We start from the raw sequence: 23,094 nt of genomic DNA on the forward strand, positions 1-23,094 counted from the left end.
AAAAACAAGAAAGAAGACCCTATGTAATTTGTTTTCAATTTGGAACTTATGGTTTGTGTGTTGTTTGTTAAAACTTAAACTTATCTATCGTTGAAGCTTAAAACTATATTATGTTTTATGTGTTTCTGATGTTTGTTTGTGATTTGGAATTTTTTTTTTTAATTCTGGCGGGTTACCCGCGGGTCACGCTTGATTAATGCGGGGCGGGTACGGGTGGCTTGTATAACTCGTTGCGGGTCAAGCGGGTAATTTTTTTATTTGAAAATTTGACTTATACCCGCAGCGGGGCGGGTCAGGCGGGGCGGATCCGACCCGCAACACTAGAGAACAGTCAATTATTTTGCTGAGTGTGAATACAAATTTACCGAGAACTTTATTATATACTTCCACAAAATCACTGTATGTAATATGATCATGTATGTTTACATGTAAACTTATTACAAAATAATTGGATTCCTTTGTAAAAAATAACAATAGATCATCCATCATCACAAAAAGAGAAGAAGTGCGGTAATTATTCAATTTTTTTTCTTTTCAAAGGTAATTTACTAAAAGTCATCATAATGTCGTGACGATATTCAAGACTTTAAGACATGGACGATGGCCCCCACCCGCTGCCGACACCGGCGATGTCTATTTCTATTGGCTAATACTAATTTGCTTAATAGAGTGCGGTGCGAAGAGTTTTAGAGGCATATGGCAAGTTTTAAAAATAAATTTATTTACAACCGTAATGAAAACAATTTTCTAATATGATATATTATTTTTACCAAATACACAAGTTTAATACCGTAAAAGAATAAGTTTATAACGTAAATATATTATATTATGTCTTATAGAAAAAATACATGAATTCAAAAAGTGAATTAATTAATTTTTGTAGAAATTTTTTTTTTTTAATAAATCTAAACCACTATACTAGAAATTATCTTAAAATTTAGGGCCCTAAAAACAGTCACATTAATCGGGGGCCTGAGGCGAATGCCTTTTTCAATACACTGTAGGCACGACTTCTGGGTCAATGGATATCGAGGTGTCTCGACTATTCTCCTTGAGAAAATCTATCAATTTATATATGATCCAAGTATAGTGTATTTAAATGCGGTACTAGCATTTATAAAGTAGACTATGACATATCGACACGTAGAATATAGAGCGAACTGTAGGCCTCTTACAGAATGGCTACATTAGAATCACAGCGAGCATACATGATACAACATCATCAAGATATCAGATGCAACATTATCGTGCATATTTCCGTTTCAACCTTAAATGTAAATTCCACTTGTACATAATTAATCAGGAGCAGAACAAGTAGAAGGAAAAAAGACGAGCACGATATGTATTATTAATGTACACGAACGTGATAAGGAACCTCATCGATAACTGTGACTTTGTGAAATTGTGAGTATTCTTTCTGAGCTTAAGTCCACAGTCCAGTGAGAGACCTTCAAAGAAATCAGTTGAAAATGGTAGCAAGTGAGCCTGAACATAAAGTAGACAACTATAAAATTTTCATTAGAACCTAAAAGAAAATCATGAGAAAAAAAAAAAGTATGTTCCTTAAATATTTTGTGGTAAAGAAAGGAAAACATTGCCTTTTTATATTTTTCCTCCTTCATAACTTGTTATCTACGGACTAAAATTTTTTTTTTGAAAATATTACACTATAGATCAGTTTCTAGTTTATTATTGCACTATAAGACAATTGTTGCTACTAAAATAGTTTTGTTTAACTAAGTCCATTTTTTTTGTTACAAACTAACTAAATTAGCCTAGATTTAAGTGTCTATTACCCTAACTAAATTCAATATATGTTTTTACTTGATTCAACATAAATTCTTACTAACAAACAAAATAAAGTTGGTCCACATCTCTTTCTTCTTTGTCTTCTTCATCTTATATTCTCAACCATTTTTTTTGTAAAATAAAATATGCTTTCTCAGATTTTGTATATCAAAAGGTGTCTTGGCTCCCTTAGGCTCCAAGTGCATATCGAACCCGTGTGATGCTAGTGAGAAGATGAATGTTTTGCACAGGCTAATCATGTCTAAATTTTGATGTGATACATATGTGATTTTTTATACAAAAATTTATATCAAAGAGTTTACAGCTATTAGCTAACTAGGTGGTGGTAGTCTAGTGATAGTAAACTTGGAGCAAAGTATAAATTAATTGGGTTTGATTTTTATTGGAAATAAAGTTGTTGGTACCTGGTTAAACAAAAATGGAACCATATTTTAGACTTCATCGGAAAACAAAAGGTTGGACTTAGGCCTGGACGTTTTTAACTCAACCCGAAGTACCTATCTAGACCCGAACCGGAAAAACCGAAACTAAATCCGAACTGTTATACAAAAATATCCGAACGGGACTTATGAGCTTAGTACTTTGGTGTTTGGTTATAATCTGAACCGAACCGACATCCGAACTAGGATCCAAAGATATCTTAAATTAGTTAAATATGTTAAAGTTTTTATATATTTAAGATGATTTAGATATTTTAAGATATTCAAAATATTTTTTTAGTTTGTTTTAATTGTTATTTTGAATATTTTTAGTTTATTTAGATAGTTTAACTAATTTTTAATTAGATTTGTAAACAATTTATATATTTTGAAAAAAAATTGTCAATTTTTAAGGTTTAAAAAAAATATTTTTGGACGATTTTAAACATTGGTTACATCCGATCCGATCCGATCCGAACCCGAAAGGAACCGAACCGAAATCGATCCGATAATTAGTAAAACTCGAATGGTACTTCTGAGCATAACACCGAAAATTCGAAAATCTGAATTATTCAGACCGAAACCGAACGGTCCATCGAACGCCCATGCCTAGTTAGACTAGTCATCAGTTCAGTTTCTAGACAAATATTTTGGCTTCAACACTTTCGATTAACAAAAAAGAAATTATATCTTAGTAGATATCTTAACTATTATACTCCTTTTGTTTTGCCTTCAATTAAAAAGAAGAACCAATGTAAAAAAAAAACTTTGATAAAAATGCAATAAATTTTTTTATATAATATAATGTTTGGTCTTCAGTAACAGTTGCCCAATACAATTTCTCAAAAATAAATAGTAGATTTATTACTAAAATGAAATATTGATGGTAATGGTAACTAATAAGGGAATCTTTAGTAATTAAACCGGTTTGACCGGAAGTAGTAGTAAACCGATAGTTAGATATGATATATAAACCGATTTCCAAAAACGCTCGTGGAGAGATATCTTTCTTCTTCTTCTTCTCTACCGAAACGCGTGAAGAGGAGTGAGTTTCTGCGGATCTGAATCGAAGCAAGGTAGCAATCATGGGTTGGATCGGAGAAACAGTAGACTCGATCAAATCAATCAAGATCCGTCAGCTTCTCACCCAGGCCATCACGCTCGGTTCGTTTCAATTGCCCTTCGATTCTTGATTTCGTTATTTGGATTCAATCGTGTTAATGAATTAAAGGGTTTTGGCTTTTGATTGGGGTTTAAGGTATGATCGTGACGTCTGCATTGATAATATGGAAGTGTTTGATGTGTGTGACTGGCACCGAGTCTCCAGTGGTGGTTGTTCTCTCGGGAAGCATGGAACCTGGCTTTAAGAGAGTAAAGTTTCAACCTTTTTGTGTTAGTAATGAGATTTAAATGAAATGAGTTTGTAATCAGTTTTGAGGGCAAATGTGACAGGGGGATATATTGTTCTTGCACATGACCAAGGAGCCTATTCGAGCAGGCGAGATTGTTGTTTTCAATGTTGATGTAAGTCACTGCTTTCTATTTGTCTCTTGATTGGTTTTAGTACTTTAGTATCATTGATTATGATTCTTCTTTCAGGGTCGTGACATTCCCATTGTCCATCGTGCCATCAAAGTATTGTTTTTCTCTTTTTCATCATGTCTGGAGATTAGTTAGAGGATTGTTCAGCATTGTTAAGATATTACTATTACATTACAGGTTCATGAGAGGGAAAACACTGGACATGTTGACGTTCTAACAAAAGGTTCTAGCTTTGTTTCTGAAACGTTAACCCTCTGTATTACATCTATTACTTATCACACCTTTGGATTGTTCCAGGTGACAACAATGACGTGGATGACATCGGTCTCTATGCTGATGGACAGTTTTGGCTTCATAGGCACCATATAATGGGCAGAGCTGTTGGGTGAGTACTCTAAATTCAACAACTGTTTCCTGCCAGACATACCAATAGAAACAACACATATGATCTCATCTTATGAAACTGTTACTTCTTAGGTTCTTGCCTTATGTTGGATGGGTCACTATTATCATGTCAGAGAAGCCTATCATCAAGGTACAAACCTTCTAACACCGCCTGCAATTTACTATGTCATGGTTTTTGACTTGAGATATGTGTACGTACTTACTCTAATATCTTGTTTCTCTTCTCTTCTTTCAGTATATACTCATTGGGGCATTGGGTTTGCTCGTTATAACATCCAAAGACTGAGACAACATACAAATAAGCATGTCTGTGGTCAGGGAAGTGGCTTCTTTAACTGCAACCCTCATCATCATATTTATTTAGTCATGTCCTTAAACCTAATAACAAATCAAATTTTATAAGGGGCAATTGTCAATAATAGCACCTTTTGAAGTTTATGTCTCAAAAAGAGCACTAGAAGGAGAAAGTCACAAAAATTACATTCATTAAAGGGTAAAATGTCCCTAATATCCTTGGTTTAAATTAAATAAACAAACAAAAAAAAATAAAAAATAAAAAAAATAAAAAAATAAAAAAATAAAAAAAAAATTTTATAGTTTCAGATTATATGTTTTCAGATTCGAAATTTTTATAATTTTTTTTAAAAAAAAATTTTTGAATTTTTTTTATTTTTTTTTCAAATTTTCTTTTTATAGTTTAAAAATAATTTTTGAAACTGTTTTATAAATTTTTATTTTTTATTTTAGTATTTATTTTTTATAAAATTTTAAACCCTAATTCCAAAACTCCACCCCCTTAACTCTAAACCCTAAAGTTTGGATTAATTAACCCAAGGGGTATAAGTGTATATTTACCTCTTTAATGAAACCTATTTTTGTGACTTTGAGCCTTGAGTGCTACTTTGGGAACAAAAACTTGGTTTGGTGCTATCCTAGTCTTTTTCTCTTTTATAATTTATAAAATTTTGCCTTTAAGTCAGCAATGATTTCTTTTGTGACAGTTTCTTTAGCAGCATTGCCTGTGACTTCCTTCCACTCAAGCGGATAGCTTGAGTTCTGAAGGGATGTACTAGTTTTTTCAATTCCAAACTAGCAGGGCGATAAGAGTATACAATAAACCTGGGTGTAGAAATCTTAACCAATAGGCTTAGGTATTTCCTCATCGGAATTTAGAAGGATTTTAAGTGATACATAAAGGGATATATGTGTCAATCCATTTATCACAAATGATTATAAAATAAAAATTTATCTAATTTAATATGATATTAGAGTCGAAACGTTTCTCTAATATATCTTCCAAGTAAAAGATGGTTTACCTTGATGAGATTAGGCCATGAAAGACGAAATGGTTGGTCTAAGCCAAAGTTACCACACCTGGAAACCATCTAATGTTGGGCTTGGTGAGAGTTTAGAAATCATATTTGCATACAAAAAGGTAATAAAAACAATAACATGGAAATTCTGTTAAGTCTTCGTAGTATATAGATTCCTAAAATTTTGACCAAATGAAAAAATGAATGGATACAATTAAAACATTTATGGATGTATTCAGTAGAATACTTATCTTCGTACTGATTGTTTGTAGTGCACAGCGTACATGACAACTGGATTGTTTGATAATGTTTGTGATATATATAATTTGATAATGTTTGTGATATTACGGCTAAATTCTTTATTAGCATAAATTCATTTGTGATTTTGATTTTTGTCATGTACAAATAAAAAAAAAATATTTTAGGTTAAGAATATGATTGTCTAACATTAAATATATATAAAATATTTAACATAAGTATATAATTTATATTTTATGGTATATTTACAAAGATGCTTTACCTTTAATTTAATTTTAATATTATAATAATTTGTATTTGGATCAATATTTCCACTAAGAATCAATAAACTGGTCATAATATTATTCATTAAAATCACAAACTAAATAAAAGATAAACGTAATTATGATATTATTGGCGGATATTGTTAATATATATTACTAATTAAATGTCCTAATAATATATATATATATTTTTTAAATATAGTATATATCAGTAGAATAGGATAATGTTTATTAATATTTTAAATATCATGAAAATATATATATTAAAATTAATTTTAAATAATAATATTAAAGAAACTAATAACTTATCCTATAATCATAGAGAAGAAGACAAATAAGCAAATTTATTTTTCAAAAAATAGTATAGATCTGATGATATTGTCATTATGGAGAATCAAAATATAATCTCCATTTGGTGCTTTTAGATGCACACATTATTTATAGGGTTATAAAAAGCCATGCTCATCCCATTCTGAAAATACACATCCAATACAAACAATACAAATTGTATTTCCATCTTGTAAATTTGGGACCTACAGGGGAAAGTACCGGTTGAAAATTCTGACAGAGGAAACAGCTTCACCTTCCAAAGTCATACCTCTTCTAGATATTTTTACAATGGAAATATGGTTGACATGTTTGTTAATCCTTGGCATTGTAGTGGGCGTCATACTGCTTGTGTTACTTTGCTATTGCGAGTTTACCAAGAAAAGTAATAACGACGACGACAAATCTGATGGAAGTGCATAAAAGAGACATATATGCTTTTAAGAAACTCACAGTTTCTTTTTAAAATTTTTTTTATATTTATGAAATATATTTTGTTGGTTAGTTATTTATAATTCTCAGTTTGGATAATAATAAAAGATGAAATTGGTTAAAAAATAATAATATGATATTAGAGTTCAATCAAATAATTCAACTTAATTTATAATTGATATAACTCAAAAGTTGGTCCATTGATCATTGTTAAACATTTCAATATTAATTGTCAAAAACTAATTCAACATTTCAATATTAATTCAACATTTCAATATCAAGCTTTTGAGAAGAAGCTTCATCAACTCAGAAATTGTTCATGTTTCGAGGACGGACAATAAAATGGCGGATCGCTTGGCACGCAGTGCTCGGATACAACCGTCGTTCGTCATACACATGGATGCAGAGTTGCCACTATGGTTTACGGAGTCTATATGAGTCTGTAAATGTTCTTGCTGTCAAAAAAAAAAAAAAAAAAAAAATTGTCAAAAACAAATATCTCGAAGGGATGTACTTGAGACAACATCCCAAATTGAAAATTGGAAGAATCTTACGTAATATGTAAAAGATATGTGCTAATCCCATTTCTACCATATAGTTTAGGTTTCATTGAAACCTATCTAAATTAATATTATGAACTTCCCAAATACTTTCTTCAGCTCTTCCTCTTTCGAGTCCCTGAGAAAGTGAGAAGTTAGCTTTGGCTTGCAAATGCCTTTCTACTCAAGAACAAAGTTTCATGCATTCCTTTCTTGATGCATGATTTTGAGTCTACTGACATGATAACCATATACATTCAACGAACGCGATTTTCATTAGTTTATAATTCATAACTTTGTCAAAGCATCTTAACATTAATCACTTAATCACACGATCGAATAAAAAATGTGATAAGGAAATCTTAAAGATCCTTCAACAACTAACACTCCCATAAATAAACAAAAACACAACGTGCGGGTCAGTATGAGTACTAGCCATGGCTAACACGTTCCTCTCTATACATATGGTTATAAGTTATAACTTACACCTTATTTGTCATTTGAGAGATTAGTTCGTGGCATTAAAGAAAAAAAGATGGGGAAAGATTTCAAAAGCATGGTCACAAGATGCATCTACGTATCAAAAGAGAACGATAACGCCAAGAAGCTGAAAACCATAACTGAGGAGCTCAGGGATCTACACAACAGTGTCATGAAACGAGTCAAAATGTACGAAGATCAACAGAAGCTGAAGCGGCTCGAGAAAGTCCAGGTTTGGCTTAGACAATCCGACGCAGCCATCAAAGAGGCAGAAGAGATGTTGATGATGTACATGCCTTCTTCTGCATCTAATGGATCAAACGTGATGATGAGTAGTAGTCACAAGATAGACAAGAAGATTAGCAAGATGCTGAAAGAGGTTCAGGAGATAAAGAGCCGAGGAACATTTGATGTGGTGGTTGAAAACAGTGGCGTTGGTGGTGGTGGGTCGATGATGATCTCGACCGTTGATAGAGATGATCAGACGGTTGGTTTAGAAGCGGTTTCAGGGTTGGTGTGGAGGTGCTTGACGGTGGATAACACTGGGATTATTGGGTTGTACGGTGTGGAAGGTGTTGGGAAGACGACGGTGTTGACTCAGGTTAACAACAGGCTGCTTCAGCACAAGTCAAACGGGTTTGACTTTGTGATTTGGGTGTTTGTGTCCAAGAATCTGAATCTTGAGAAGATTCAAGACACGATTCGGGAGAAGATAGGGTTTCTTGATAGGTCGTGGACGAACAAGACCGAGGAAGAGAAAGCCGGTAAGATCTTTGAGATACTTAGCAAGAAACGGTTTGCTTTGTTTCTTGACGACGTTTGGGAGAAGGTTGATCTAGGTAATAATAAAGCATTACTTGTGACCCAAGAAAGATCAAGACTTGTGGCCCAAGCTTCTTTAGTTAACTTTTAAGATTTCAAATTTTGAACAGTGAAAGCTGGCGTGCCGCCACCCGATGGACAGAACAGGTCGAAGATTGTGTTCACGACCTGTTCAGACGAGGTTTGTCGGGAAATGGGAACACAAACGAAGATCAAGATGGAGAAGCTGTCATGGGAGAGAGCTTGGGACTTGTTTAAGAAGAATGCTGGAGAAGAGACGGTGAAGAGCCACCCGGACATAGCCAAGGTGGCTCAGGAGGTTGCAGCCAAGTGCGATGGCCTCCCATTGGCTCTGGTCACAATAGGCCGAGCAATGGCCTCTAAGAAAACACCTCAGGAATGGCGTGACGCTTTGTACATTTTGAGTAACTCCCCTCCAAATTTTTCAGGTCCAATTCTGTTAACTTCAAATATCCTTTGTTTAGTACTGCTACATTTTAAATTTCTTTATAAAGTATTTCTAACTAACATTTCATTTAATCGTGTAATAGTTCTCAAGTTGCTGGACAGGAACTAGTTGATGTGCACTCGAGGTATTTATTTTTTTGGCATATTTTTAAAATGAATAAAGAAAAATTGTAAATCATTTCCCACGTACAAACTCTTTTTTTTTTCATGTAGGAACAATCTTGCTGTGCATGGAGAGCAAAAAGATAGCTGCGTACATTTTGATTAGGGAGATTAATGATTGTAATTCATTTGTGTATCTTATTTGAGAGTTTATGTCTTCTTTATGTCACCGGCTAGAGTTTGAAGAATTTGGTTGGAAGGCTTGGAATGTTTTGAACTTTTGGTGGTTAATTATTGGTTTTGTATTTAATTTATTTTAACCGAAAAGGTTTGGTTCTCTTGAATACATATCTAGATAAATGATTTCTATCTAAAAGGAGAGTTAGGTGCTATTTAGCCTTGCTTTCCGCAATTATTGATCCTCCTGAAGGATATATGCTTGGCTAAAGGGAGTTAGGCAGCTATTTAGGCCATAATTGTACTCTTTCCTATGATATATCAACTCACATAAAAAGAAGATTATTCATATGATATGTTGTCTTCATCACGGCACATACTTTTATATCTTTTGTTGTCTTCATCACGGCACAGACTTTATTTTCTGGAAGCTTCAAATTATCAACTCATGTTAAATTGTGAAGAAATAAGAATTTTCAATGTTTATTATTCTACATTACAATGAAGAAATATACCTGTTCTTAAAGTGGATCTGTGAAGAATACTAAAATAGCTAATACAAAAAATTAGTATTTCAAAAGTAGAATACTTCACAGATAGATAAACGTGTTCTAAACAAACATCTTTGCGTATCTTAGGTCTAGCATTATATACAATAATGTTTATCTTAATCCAAAAAGCTTAATCTATCAAAAGTTCATTGTATCTAGATCCATTTTTGTTTGACAAAAAGAAAAATCTAGAGCCATCTTCATACCTACATTATATATAATATAAACATATTGGTATGCTATATATATTCAAAGAAACCATCAGTTGAGCAATACAAAAACTAAGCAAGAACTATCAGTGTTGTAGAGCAACGTTTCTCTCATCTAATGTCTTCTTCATACGTATCATCAACCTACGAGCCAATGAAAGCCGGAGAACATCCAAAGAGAGCAGGGATGGCGGATAATACTCCGGTAAGGAAGAGGGCAGTGAAAGAACGTGACATCAACGAAAGTGCAGAGGCATTTATACAAAAGTTCAGAAAGCAGCTCCTCCAAACGGTTGGAATCAACTGCCAGTGACAGCAATGCCCGTAATTTTAACTAGTAGAAATCATCACCTATATCGTTTTTAACCCAAAAGATCTTTGAAACTTTGGGATCGTATGTGCGTATAATCTTCTATGTATTAAGAGAAAAAAGTATCAGAATGTTTTTCATATTAGTAAACAACAGAATAAAACAATGTCTTGAAGAAAAACTTTCAGACAAGTAAAAGACAAACAGAAACAAAGAGAGATATGAATGAAGTTTATTTGTTCTAAAAGCATACACAAGACATAGTTTCACAACTCAAAACCAGCTCAGGTCTGGTTCTAGTACTACTGAAGCTTCTTGATCCCAGGGAAGGAAGGAAGGATCGAGATGAGAGCATCATTGTATCCTACAGGCTCTGTTTCGAATGACAAACAGAGAAAAAAAATCATTAATCAAAAAGTATTAAGAAAAAACATAAAAAGGTTAAAGAAGAAGATAAGACTTGCCTCCATCCTCTCGGAGTATCTTGACAACCTCTCCAGTAACATCAGACTGAAACATTGATCAAGAAGCAGTTTTAACAGACATGGTGAAAGGAAGAGATAGATAAAAATGGAATATTATATTTACCTCGATAGGGAACTGGCCACCGAGTTGCTCAATGTAGCAAAGAACTTGACCTTCTTTCACTTGGTCTTTCTGTCAAGAGCAATGAGTGAGTTCCAAGTAAAAATCAAACACTTTCTTTTTGCTCAAAGAGGATTGGTCTTTACCTCTTTACAGGAGGAAGGAGTGCGTTTACCCTTTATGGTTTTGGATCTCCTGAAGAATCCTACCTGCACACAATACCACACCATTTGGATTGGTGAAAAACTCTTTGAATCAAATCTCTGAGCATTTAGCCTTTTTAAGTAGTATGGTTTTCTTACTTTTGGAGATTGGAGAATAATCAAACCCTGATCAGCAGCTGAAGATGCTGGTTTTGTGATGGCTAATGAAGTAGAGGAAGCTGATCCATTAGAATCAGCACTCTCGGTAACGGCATTTGCAGAAAGGGCAGCAGGAGTTGGCTGAGGTTGTGGTGGACTAATGTTGTTGTCAGCTAAGTTCCTTGCTACATATAGGCGGAAACCCCCTAGCTATTAGAAAGATGTAGAAGATATTAGATAAGAATCCCTATAAAAGAACTTAGCTTAGATGAGACTACTAAACAAAAGAGCATTAACATAACTACAGCTCAATTCAATGGGGGCTTACTTACTTTCAGTTCAAACTCTGCAATTGATGAGGAATCACATATCTCAGTGACAAGAGCTTCCACCTACAAGATCCAAAAAAAGAAATCAAACCAAATGCATCCAGTTGAAAAACAGATTAACTGTTTTATTGTGCAATTACATTCATATGACTCATGTTCTACTAGCTCATCAAGATGACACAATCTCTTATTCTTCAAGGACAGAGAGAGTTACTCAAATGGCATCCTAATATTTAGTGGAAAAAGCAAAACATACCTCAGAGGGCTTGGGAACGAGCTGAGCGTTCAACGGAGATGACTTGGTCTTTTCAGCATCTTCTACTTCAACAGTAGCTGAGGATATAACAATGTTAAATCAGAAAACTTCTAAAGAGAAATAAAAGACACTCTCAATGTACATATGAACAGTAAAATTACCAAAAATGTGCACCTATAAGATCAAAAAAAAAAAAGCATAAGAGAGATAAATGTACCTGATGTTTCCACAGCTGTGACAGTAGACACTTGGAGAGCTTTCAAAGATCCAACACTTGTCCTCAGACTCAAGTACTTAACCTGCCTTTGAGCAAACAATGATCTCTGACTGTATGGAATCTGTAACCTTCCAGATCTTACTCTACTCACGTCTACCGCTGAGATTTTAATCTTCGGAACTCCTAGGCTACCTGAAACAGAAGCCAAGATATCTCTTTTGATGAAACCAGCTAAAAACAAGATCAGCACTAAACCCCATATGTGGTCACTACTCACTAGACATAACCAAGTCTTATACACACTCAATCCAAAAGATAGCTCCACAAGGTTTTCAACTAATTCAAAAACATAATGTTGTCGAGTAATCAGTCTTAAGGAAAAATATTTGAAATTAACATTTAACAAATAGCAAATCTCATGGGCAAATATAAAAGAAGTAACTTTGGATCTCATAACATGCTGAGTAAAGAGACAAGGCTTCAACTTTAGATCTCCAATCTATTATCAAATTCAAACCTGATTGTCCATTTTCTGAGTATCCCTATCAATTCAATAAGCAGAGTCTCCAAAGTTTCAATCTTTTTCAATGAATATGATTCTATGAGAGCAGAACATTATAAAACCGTATAAATTCGAATGTACCCATGTCTCGTGATTCATAAGATTAAAACAAGACAGCAGAAGAAGAAGACATGGTAAGAGAAACTTACAGGAAGCCATGGAGGGGGACGAGGATTCGATAGACAGAGAGTGTAAGTCAAAGAAATGAGATTACAGAGCGTTTTATATAGAACGATACGAACGAGGAAGGTGATGTGAGGAGTGAGAGAAGAAGATGCAAAATCAAATTTCAGGCTAACAACACTTGGCGTTTGGTTGGGTTTTTTCGATACAACCAGAGTCACAGAGTGTGAGTCTTTGCACAGCCAAACAAGAAAGATAGAAACTTTTATTTGATTTGGGCTTTTAAGCCCATTAATTTCACTACATAGCCGATGCTTATGTTTTTAGGTAATAAACGAGGTATTTATCTTATATATAGCTAATGATCCTTTCGAAATCCAATATGGTAGACTTTGTAACATATCAGAAACAAAGGATCTCCCACATCATAGTTACAATGGATTATAGGTAATATATAAGATAGATTGATCAATCCAGTTATCACCAATAATTAGATCTACATCGATCTAGTCCAAAGTTATCCATCGATCCTTATTCGATCTAGTCCAAAATTGATCCATCGATCCTTACTCAAACATTTCAAAAATTGACGTGTTCAAACCATCATTTCGAAGAAGCATATTAGGTTGGGAGTTCATTTAGCTTAGCAAAATATATAAATGTGGAGATAATATCTCTTACACATCTTTGAGTCTCTCTTATTTGAAAACTATCTCCATATCTCTCGTCACTATTTTTACTTTTATATTTTTCTATTTTATACTGGTAAAAACTTGGTATAAAACTCAGATGCCCTAATTAAGTTTTCTCTTTTCTTAACATTTAGCTTTTATGGACTACAAGTCTACAATCATGTAAACATATCCAAAAACATGGTAAAGAACAAAACGGAACATCTTTTGTTGAAAGGTGGATATACCTGAATGTCGTTTCCTCTTTTCTTAACATTTAGACTAAAGAAGAACAAAATGAACATAAAACAGAATCAACAATAGAAACAGAACACTATAAAATAATATGAAGACAAATCGATATCTCAGATTCTAGCTTCATTCCACACTTGATTGTGAAGCTGTGCCCACCTTTCAGAGGCCACTGATTTTCAAAACTAGAGAAAAGCAACATGTCCAGAAATTCATAATATTTACACAATACGCACTTGGATGCATATGCATGCAAGAATCTCTCACTAGATTGATATTTTTTTTTTTACTTTTTCTTTGGGTCGAATACTCACTAGGTTGATGATAACTTGTAATCATAATATCTATAATGAACGCTAAAACTCAAGGGATTGATATATGACAGAGTGATGGAACTATAGCCGGCCCTATGCTATAGTCTATCAGAATTGAAAAGGCTGGACACACAATAAAACAAAAAAAAAGTAGCAACTCATGTATAAAGCGATGAAATTGAGAAGAGAATCTTCTTTTAAGAAAGACATGCAGCGTACAATGATTAGAATAATAAAACTCTTAAAAGAAACTGAAAAGGAAAATTACGAAAATGAAATATTATAAATGCAAAAGCACGACAGCTAAAGTTACAATATTGGCTCTCATAACATCTAACAAAATTATCATCTTTAATTCAATCTTGCTCCTCTTTCTCCTTTTCCATTGATTGAAACGGTGCCTGAAAAAATATCAAATTTGAAAAGAAAGAAAAAAACACATTTAAATAAACCTTAGTTTCCGGTCCTGGTCTTACTTATCAAACAATATAGTATATACAATAAAGAAAATTGAATTATTACCCAAGAGATTGGAAACAAGGCTACTTCAAAGGCATTATTGTGTAACTTAGAAAGAGGTTCTCATGCTGAAGTCCCTTGGTGCATTGCATCTGAAGCACTCCATTCTGCTTGCAAAGTTATGCTCATTGCAACCAAGCCTGTATTTCCAATAATTTAAATATCTATCAGTTGCTGACAAAAAAAATATCTATAGGTTAAACTTTAACCTGAATAATTTGCATGTAAAACGATGTATTATATTCATATATTATATTTACCGGTACATTATCTAAAATGTTTTGATTTGGTACCTGGTGCAAATCCAATCACCGGATTTCCAGCTGGAGCGGCCACCGTTGCCGGAGACTCTAGACCGCATAACGTCAGCGTCAAACATGACCGGACCGCCTACGCCTACGCCACCGCCGCCGCCCCCACCGAGGGATTCGTCCTTGAAAGTGCCGCATTTGAAGCAGGTGGAGCGGCTGGCAAAGTTATGTGTCCCGCAGTTTCCAACTGTGCAGTACCAGTCACCTGGACGAACGTCGGAGCCCGTGGTGAATCCAAAAGCAGACATACCTCTGCCGCCGAAATCACCAAACTCTAAGCCACCGACTCCACCTGCACCCAAACGGGAGTCACCGCATCGCTGGCAAGAATCACGGCGCTGGAAGTTGAGGTGGGTGCATGATCTACAGTTCCAGTCTCCGGGTCTGCTCATCTTCGATAGGTTATTGTATGCGTGCGCTTACGTTTATTTCTGTTACATGCACATAAAAACATTACTACAAAAAAAAAGAGAGGTGCAACTAAATCTGAATATTCTTATTAGATAATTCCATATTCGAAAGAAAACAAAAAGATGCAAAGTACCATGCAACTAATGAAAATGAATTTCTTGTGTACTGAACTCTTTTTTTCTTTAAAAGTTGGGACAAAGAAATCAATTGTGTGGTTAAAGACTATATTTAGGTAGAAATTAATAGTGGATATGTATTGTATGTGTTATCTTATTATATTCATTACATATAACGCGTATTATTTGCCAACTAGTTCTGGACTTAGCTATATATTTCTGAGATCAATATATAATTTAATCAAATAGTTACGAAATAATAAAGAAGACTGACCTTGATGAACTTGGAAGCTATCTTATTATGTGTTTATTGAAAGAAAACAAGACACGAGGCTTTGAGAGGGGATGTGAAGTGGATGTTCTTAAATAGAACACAGAAGAACAACTGGTGTCTCGTTTAAGAATTTTTTTTTTTAACTAAATAATAATAACTTTTTCGTTTTCCTCACCTCAATTGTAAACTTTAGCAAAAGAAGAGAAACAAGAAAAAAAAGAGAATATATAAATTAATTAAATGAGAAATTTCGGCTGATATTCTGAAGCCCTGAAATTTTAAAAGATGGAAATTTTTTGCTTTGGCCATGGCTTTGAATGTTTTGTATATGCGAGATATTTAAATTGATGCATGCTCATAGAGGCTATAGCTATGCCCTATGTTTATGGTTGTTTTCGTTTATTCAAGACTAAAAACTCAACAAATAGATTTTTTTCACTTGATATGTTTTCCCCCCCTTTTAGTCTCTTCTCATTTTTATCGTCTCTTATTCGCTTCATTTCCACATGATAGTTATATTTTAATTAGAATATTGACATAATTAATCATAAAATAAATATGCTTTGGTGAGAATCTTGGGTCAAAGCATGCATAATGCAATTTTAAGTAATTAAGAGTGACAAGAAGCCACCAAACAGCTTAAGGAGCCCACACCCAACTAAAAGAAAGAGATCTTGTTAACCTCTTGCTCTACACAAAAGTTCTTTGACTGGTACCTTTTTGGACCCTCTATCTCTAATGCAATTGATAACTATGTTTTATAATTTTATGATTATATGCTTCAACACCAAGGAAGCTCATCATTTAGTTACCTATGAACAATACTGATTAATTTAAGTAGCTAGCTAGGCGACGTTCCTTTCCTATCATAATTTTGGTTTCCTTAAATAAACTGTAATTAGTAAGATCTACAATTTAAAATCATATATACATATCAAAATATGCCAAAAGAAAGAATAAACAAGAAACTTTTTAAACACATGTACATATGTATTTTTCATGTTTTTGACATGGTATAGAATAACGAGATTGAACTTTTATCTGTCACGAAAATTCTTTGTTCTTAAGAATCTTAACATACTTTGGTAGATAACGAAATAAACAGATAAATAAATTGTCGAATACCGTTTTTGTGTGGTATCCCGAGCTTTGATTTTTAAAAGATTGAATGTAGCGGAACATGGTTTGATTTTACAACAGAATGACCCATGGCACCTTGTATATATTCATTTTACATCTTTTTGTACATGTAAAGTACTATTATGAAGTACCCTATGCTTGTGATAGGTTAAGTTGCTATATACGTATAAATAACATTATAACCCAGATGTGTCAAATTCACATCTAAATATACAAAAACATATACATTTCTTGAAATGTAGTCATATAGATCGTGTGAGATATCAACTTCTAAGGTCTCGGTTAGAAACAAAATGCTAAATGAAATGAAATGAAATCAGCTAAAGGTGTACACATATAAAGAGATGCTATTGAATAGAGAATCGATTCGGTATCTTGTACGTGGTATAAGCTTTTTGTTGATATAGAAAAGGTGGCTTAATCTCTCAATTACATTGTGGTAAGTCTCTTTCATTTATACTTTAGGAGGCAACTGAACCAAGACACGAATAAAAATCTCTGTTACTTTTGAATTTTGAATATTCACTATCTTTGTGCTTCTTTACTTTTGATAGCATTTTATAATACAAGTTCTCTTTGCTTAGCGGCAACGTAACAATATCTGTGAATTTCCTAAAACAGAATGATCAATGTAATAATGGATTTTGATAAGATGCACTCATGTACATTACATGCTCTTTCTTTGTTTTACTTCAAATATGTATAAGTGTCTAAAGGAATATAACTGAAACTTATAAGTACTTCGAATTATATGTTAATCAAGGAGAAGAGACCTAAAACAAGTTGTCTTAACAAATTCTTAGCAATTGTAATATATGTTTTTTTCACCTTATAGTTTACGGATATAATATTGAAGCAGTATTTCGCATCATTTACGATGGATAATAATTAAATAACAAATATATTAATGTATAATTTCGTTTATTTTTGTTCGACCACCCTTTGTTCTAGCTCATTGATTAAATTTGTAATATTTGGGTCATGTTATAGATTAGATTTTTGTCCTAAAAAGATCAAAATATCAAACTGTGGACAAGAGTGGATTGGATAGAAACGAGAAAACCAAACAAATATAATAATGTAAAATTACAATATAATTATGGGTCAAAAACATAAAAAGAGGGGAAAAGAAAAGATAAAGGGAAAATCAAAAGGGATGAAGCAAAATAGAGAGTTTCAATAAAGATAAATTTGGGTGATGGTGATGGAATAATCCTTCGATGTTTTCGTTTTGACCGTCTTTTCCTTTATTTCTCACTTTAATTTCCCTTTATATCTCTCGCTGTTTATTCCCATATTTATTTTTAACATTAACTAAAACAAAGGAAATTTGACAATCTTCCAAATACAAATTAATTTGTTCTGTAATAATTAGCCAGGTAAAAAGAGGGGAAGCTGCTAATTAATATCTGGAGTCCATTCTCTTGGAGAAGAGTAAAGTAGGTAACAAAAAAAAGGAACTGAGCTGATTCGATTCTCTTTGGGACTCCCATCCATGCATCACCTCTCACCCTCTTTCATTTTAACTTTTGATTTTCTAATTTACACATTAACAATTATTTTTAAAATATAAGAGTAATCAATGATAAAACATTTATTATATGCTCTCGGACGTCCAAATATATTTTTAAAGAACTTAGAAAAGTTTCATTCAATATGATTTTGAAAACAGAAAAATGTATTACATTTTACAAACTATATGGCTAACATATGTGAATTAACTTACAGAATGTAAGTGGGATGCCTCACTATGGTCGTTTATGGACAATATACCCTTGAGACATATTATTTATTTGTTTCATGGTCACGTTTCAATTCGATCATGTTTTGCATGACTATTATTAGTACTCGTCACAGTAAAAGCTGAAGATATCGTATAGAACAGTAGAACCCCAAAAGAAATCGTATAGATCAAACTGTTACTTTCTGTAAAAAAAAATCCGTTAAAAAAATGATTTTGCATTTCAGAATCACTAAAAAGAAATCTTAAATCTAATTTAGATAAACGGTAAATTGTGTGGTTTATAAGAATATCAGCAATGATAAAAAGTGAAAACAATACGAATTTCTCAATTGTTGTGTATTTTATTGATTTAATATATATATATATATATATAATTTTTTTTTTTTTTTGAACTATTAAACCATCGATTATGAGACAAATATTGTAATTTGAGTTTCGCACAAATAAAAGAGTACTCCTCTTAGTTTTTCTCTTATATATTTTATTATTTTCATCTACTTATAGATTATGCAAATGATTCTCAATGATAATGCTATAAAATGGTTGTAGATAAAGATAAATAAGGAGAAGAATCTGAGTATGGCTTTGATTGGTGACATGTTTTACACTTGAATTAGTTTGAGTTAAGAATATTAATCAGAAATGTTACCAATCATGATTTTGTTGTGAACTTTTGAGTTTGTGTGTTGATTTAGAATGTGGTAAGGTTGAGTTACACTTTGAGTTATCTCCTTTGTAAAATCAACAAATCAAATGTTAAGCCAACATCAAAGAAAATTGCATGTATTAGAGCTTGAGTTGACTTGAGTTAGTAACTTTTTGTTTAGTTGTTCACGTTTTTTTATTTCTATAGAAATTTATTAACTTTTAAAACATGGCAATTGTCCAACAATTACTTTGGTTATTTAATAAATATTCTCAACTATTGTACACAACTATTTATTTGCTAGCCAAAATACTTTATAAACTTTCTTACTTCCATTTAAATTAATTTTTAAAAATTGTTTTGAAAATTTACATACATATATTCATATGTTTATATGAGATTTTTTTTGTTTATTATATATATATAATTATATATATTTAAACAAAAATAGCTTAAAATAATTTAAAATATTTTTTTTCAAACTTTTTATTCTTATTTAAAATAATTTTTTTCCTTTTTATTTATTTTAAAAAGAGCTTAATAAAAAAATTCTATTTATCAATTTATATATTTAATTCTTTTATTCAGAACTCATACTGCAACTTATACATCAAAAATGTTACCAGTCATAAGTTTTAATAAAATGATAACTTTTATTTTTACTGTAAAACTTACCACATAAACTTACTATTTTTACCACATATTTTTTACTGCAAGTTACATCGAACTATAAATCATACTGTAATTCAATTCTAATACTACATGTCACCAGTCGGAGCCTATATAAAATAGGAAAAATATATAAACTTACTGCCTATTGGTAAACATTTTGAGAAATATGGGATCATTAAAGTTAAAGTTAAGCTGCAACTGTGATTCTGATCATATGCTGGCTGTGTTTGATACGTTGTTGAAGTACTCATCTTTTGTTTTTTTTTTCTCTGTTATATATAGTATCATATGTATTGCTGCCATTCAAAATTTACTAAATTGTTGTTAATTTTCTATATCATCGTCATCTGGCGCCATTCGAATTTTACTACATATATGTTGTTCTAACATTTGTGCTAATATTTTCAACGTGCATCAGTCTGGGTTGTATTTCATTGGCTAGTTGTCACACATCGAACAAGGCTAATCATATGTGGAGGTGAGTACGTAGTTCAAGGACTAACCTCGAAGTTGCTCGTTTTCGGGGATACTTTTATATTATCAATTTTGATTTCAGAACGCTAAAGAGTATTTTAATGTACTATCTCTAAGTGATGTTTGATTGTTTGACACGGTTACGGAACATGCACGTAACGACCGATACACAATGAAGAACAAAAATTATGATAAGCCATATTGATAGTAATATATTATAACATGCGGTGACGACACTTCTTGTGTCACCACGTATCAAGCATCTTTCAATCAACCATGATGTGTCGCAACCACAGAGGACAACACGTACAGGATCGAGAACCCGCATACTAACACTTGCAAAGTACAACACCCCATACTCCTAATTTAATTAGTTTTAATCTCAGCATACCATGCAACTATACACGTATCTTCTGTGCTTACACGTGTCCCATTCTCCAACCGACCAAGACACACTACAAATGTCCCGATGGTTTGGAGAGACAAAACAGAGTTTCTACACAGCAACAATCACTTTGAGAAAAAGCTTTAATTGTCGTTTCATATTTTACACATTTGAAGGAAAAGAAAAATGGCGTCTAACCAACAAAGCTACAAAGCTGGTGAAACCAGAGGCAAAACTCAGGTAAGAAGAGTATCTATGTGTACATATCTACATACGTAAATCTCATTCTGTTTACAAGTTATAAAGATGATTTGGTTGTGTGATAACAGGAGAAGACAGGACAAACTATGGGAGCAATGAGGGACAAGGCTGAGGAAGGCAAGAACAAGACTTCCCAGACGGCCCAAACGGCCCAACAAAAGGCACATGAGACAACCCAGGCAGCTAAAGACAAGACTTCTCAAGCTGCCCAAACGACCCAACAAAAGTCTCAAGAGACGGCCCAGGCAGCGAAAGACAAGACATCTCAAGCTGCCCAAACTACCCAGCAAAAGGCTCATGAAACTACCCAATCAGCAAAAGAGAAGACATCTCAAACTGCCCAGACGGCTCAAGAAAAAGCCCGTGAGACGAAGGACAAGACCGGGAGCTACCTGTCGGAGACAGGTGAAGCCGTGAAGCAAAAGGCTCAAGACGCAGCTCAGTACACAAAGGAGACGGCGCAAAACGCGGCTCAGTACACGAAAGAGACGGCTGAAGCCGGTAGAGACAAGACCGGTGGGTTCTTGAGCCAGACAGGTGAGCATGTGAAGCAGATGGCTATGGGTGCAGCTGATGCGGTGAAGCACACTTTTGGAATGGCTACGGAGGAAGAAGACAGGGAACATTATCCAGGAACAACGACTGGTACTACTCGGAGCACTGATCAGACTCGTCATACTTATGAGAGGAAGTGAGAATAACAAGAACAATGAACGTGTACCTCTTTTCTTTTGTTTCAATAATGTCATGCGTCTTTGTTTTGTAATTTCTGTTGTGTCCTTGTGTTTGTGATTCCGTTTTGTTTCTTTCGTTGTGACGGTGATCCTGGAGACTTCTAATTTCCAGCCAATAAGTTTATATTCCATCCTGTTACAACTTTTGTGTCGTCCAATTTGTATTTTTTGCTATAATAAATAGTTACTAGACCATCACCCGCGTTTCGGAAGCGCGGAATATTTTATTCAAAATTTTATGAACAATGTTATAAATATTTTTTTAATTTATAAAAAATTTATCTATTTAATAATTAGCATTTAAATCAATACTTTAAAATCTAATTTACACTCTCGAACCGGTAAACCCGTTAATCTGATGTATAATCCAATTTAGATTGGTTAAAGGATAATAGGTTAAGAAGTTTGACTTATAATGGTTAAAGGATAATAGGTTAAGAAGTTTGACTTGAATCCATTTTGAATATATCATATAGTATGGCTATATATATAATTAATTGGTTACAGAGTAATATACTGCATGGTGATTATCTTATAGACTTATTGGATGGTGGTTATGAAATCTCAAAATTAAACATTATTACACGTTGTTGTTTATGAAATCGATTGGGCAAGATATTTTTTTTTGAATATAAAGCATATAGGCTAACTGATAAATAAATGCATATAAGGTATTAAGTTAGCAAAATAGAATAAGGAAATAATTTAATAATATTAATTGTTAACTAATAGAATCAGAAAATATATCATATCTAATAGTATGTCCAACTTAAAATCCACCTAGAAAAAGTCACAATGTTTCTGTTTTAATAAGATAGATTAATTCCATAGGATCTCAAGCATTATCATTGTAATCAATGTTGATGCTCAAAACAAATATGTTCTATACTTCTACTAATCTAAGTAAATCAGTAATTTTGTAGTTTTGTGCCCACGCATCATCGCTGGTAAGCAAGATCTTGAAATGTACTATATTATCATGTTCGTTCGATTTTTTTTTTTGAGAAATCGGTAATTTCGTTTCGATCTATATATACACTTTAGATTGACGATCTAGCATTAAAAACAGTAGGACTATATCCTTAATATTTTTCGAAAATCATCCAAACTAGTTGTAATCTCCCTAAATAGACTAATACATTATCATCATCAAATATTTTTAACCTTTGATAATATAATAGTTTTCCAACAGATTAATTATTAGTTCATATTTTTTGTTTATAAATTAGAGAACCAAAGAATTATATTTTCTTTTTTTTTTGTCATCCCAAAGAAAAAATCATTTGCCTACAATTCGATATTGAATTACCTAAACCGGAGAAAACCGAACCAGTAAAAACAAGAAAATCCAAAAAGGACGAAAAAACCGT

At 33.0% G+C, this 23,094-nt stretch overlaps 5 protein-coding genes across 7 annotated transcripts; 3 read left to right on the forward strand and 2 right to left on the reverse strand.

The window, feature by feature from the left end:
• Nucleotides 1–3,224: 3,224 nt before the first annotated feature.
• Nucleotides 3,225–5,890, forward strand: LOC103840539 (signal peptidase complex catalytic subunit SEC11A). Of its 2 annotated transcripts, XR_004451756.1 has the most exons (9): nucleotides 3,225–3,392; nucleotides 3,487–3,599; nucleotides 3,681–3,752; nucleotides 3,828–3,863; nucleotides 3,948–3,993; nucleotides 4,068–4,155; nucleotides 4,248–4,305; nucleotides 4,411–4,569; nucleotides 5,122–5,890. XR_004451756.1 is itself a non-coding variant. In XM_009117041.3 (8 exons), exons 1-8 carry the CDS (start codon nucleotides 3,314–3,316, stop codon nucleotides 4,459–4,461), a joined length of 543 nt encoding a protein of 180 aa, XP_009115289.1. In that variant the 5' UTR covers nucleotides 3,225–3,313; the 3' UTR covers nucleotides 4,462–4,661. The 2 variants fall into 2 exon arrangements, 1 of the variants encoding a protein (XP_009115289.1); XM_009117041.3 differs by lacking the exon at nucleotides 5,122–5,890 and having other exon boundaries at nucleotides 4,411–4,661.
• On the forward strand, nucleotides 5,384–10,554 carry LOC103840547 (putative disease resistance protein At3g15700). Of its 2 annotated transcripts, none has more exons than XM_033280829.1 (4): nucleotides 5,384–5,610; nucleotides 6,671–8,626; nucleotides 8,720–9,202; nucleotides 9,291–10,554. In XM_033280829.1, the coding sequence occupies exons 2-3, from the start codon at nucleotides 7,843–7,845 to the stop codon at nucleotides 9,184–9,186; spliced, it is 1,251 nt and encodes a 416-aa protein (XP_033136720.1). In that variant the 5' UTR covers nucleotides 5,384–5,610; nucleotides 6,671–7,842; the 3' UTR covers nucleotides 9,187–9,202; nucleotides 9,291–10,554. The 2 variants fall into 2 exon arrangements, with proteins under 2 accessions (XP_033136720.1, XP_009115298.1); XM_009117050.3 differs by lacking the exon at nucleotides 5,384–5,610 and having other exon boundaries at nucleotides 7,162–8,626; nucleotides 8,720–9,058; nucleotides 9,161–9,202.
• LOC103840556 (biotin carboxyl carrier protein of acetyl-CoA carboxylase) lies at nucleotides 10,550–13,061 on the reverse strand. Its single transcript, XM_009117057.2, has 9 exons — nucleotides 12,827–13,061; nucleotides 12,116–12,307; nucleotides 11,899–11,975; nucleotides 11,646–11,705; nucleotides 11,314–11,523; nucleotides 11,158–11,220; nucleotides 11,015–11,083; nucleotides 10,891–10,936; nucleotides 10,550–10,799 (listed from the first exon to the last, which is right to left on the reverse strand). Exons 1-9 carry the CDS (start codon nucleotides 12,834–12,836, stop codon nucleotides 10,729–10,731), a joined length of 798 nt encoding a protein of 265 aa, XP_009115305.1. The 5' UTR covers nucleotides 12,837–13,061; the 3' UTR covers nucleotides 10,550–10,728.
• Nucleotides 13,062–14,175: 1,114 nt separating this feature from the next.
• On the reverse strand, nucleotides 14,176–15,928 carry LOC103840565 (RNA-binding protein cabeza). The gene is made up of 4 exons (XM_009117067.3): nucleotides 15,669–15,928; nucleotides 14,850–15,298; nucleotides 14,560–14,696; nucleotides 14,176–14,438 (listed from the first exon to the last, which is right to left on the reverse strand). Exons 2-3 carry the CDS (start codon nucleotides 15,257–15,259, stop codon nucleotides 14,606–14,608), a joined length of 501 nt encoding a protein of 166 aa, XP_009115315.1. The 5' UTR covers nucleotides 15,260–15,298; nucleotides 15,669–15,928; the 3' UTR covers nucleotides 14,176–14,438; nucleotides 14,560–14,605.
• A 4,821-nt stretch (nucleotides 15,929–20,749) lies between these two features.
• Nucleotides 20,750–21,869, forward strand: LOC103840578 (late embryogenesis abundant protein 76). Its single transcript, XM_009117075.3, has 2 exons — nucleotides 20,750–20,969; nucleotides 21,059–21,869. The coding sequence occupies exons 1-2, from the start codon at nucleotides 20,916–20,918 to the stop codon at nucleotides 21,683–21,685; spliced, it is 681 nt and encodes a 226-aa protein (XP_009115323.1). The 5' UTR covers nucleotides 20,750–20,915; the 3' UTR covers nucleotides 21,686–21,869.
• The last annotated feature ends 1,225 nt before the right edge of the window (nucleotides 21,870–23,094 follow it).

This window comes from Brassica rapa, chromosome A01 (genome assembly GCF_000309985.2).
Source record: "Brassica rapa cultivar Chiifu-401-42 chromosome A01, CAAS_Brap_v3.01, whole genome shotgun sequence".
Lineage (NCBI taxonomy): Eukaryota > Viridiplantae > Streptophyta > Magnoliopsida > Brassicales > Brassicaceae > Brassica > Brassica rapa.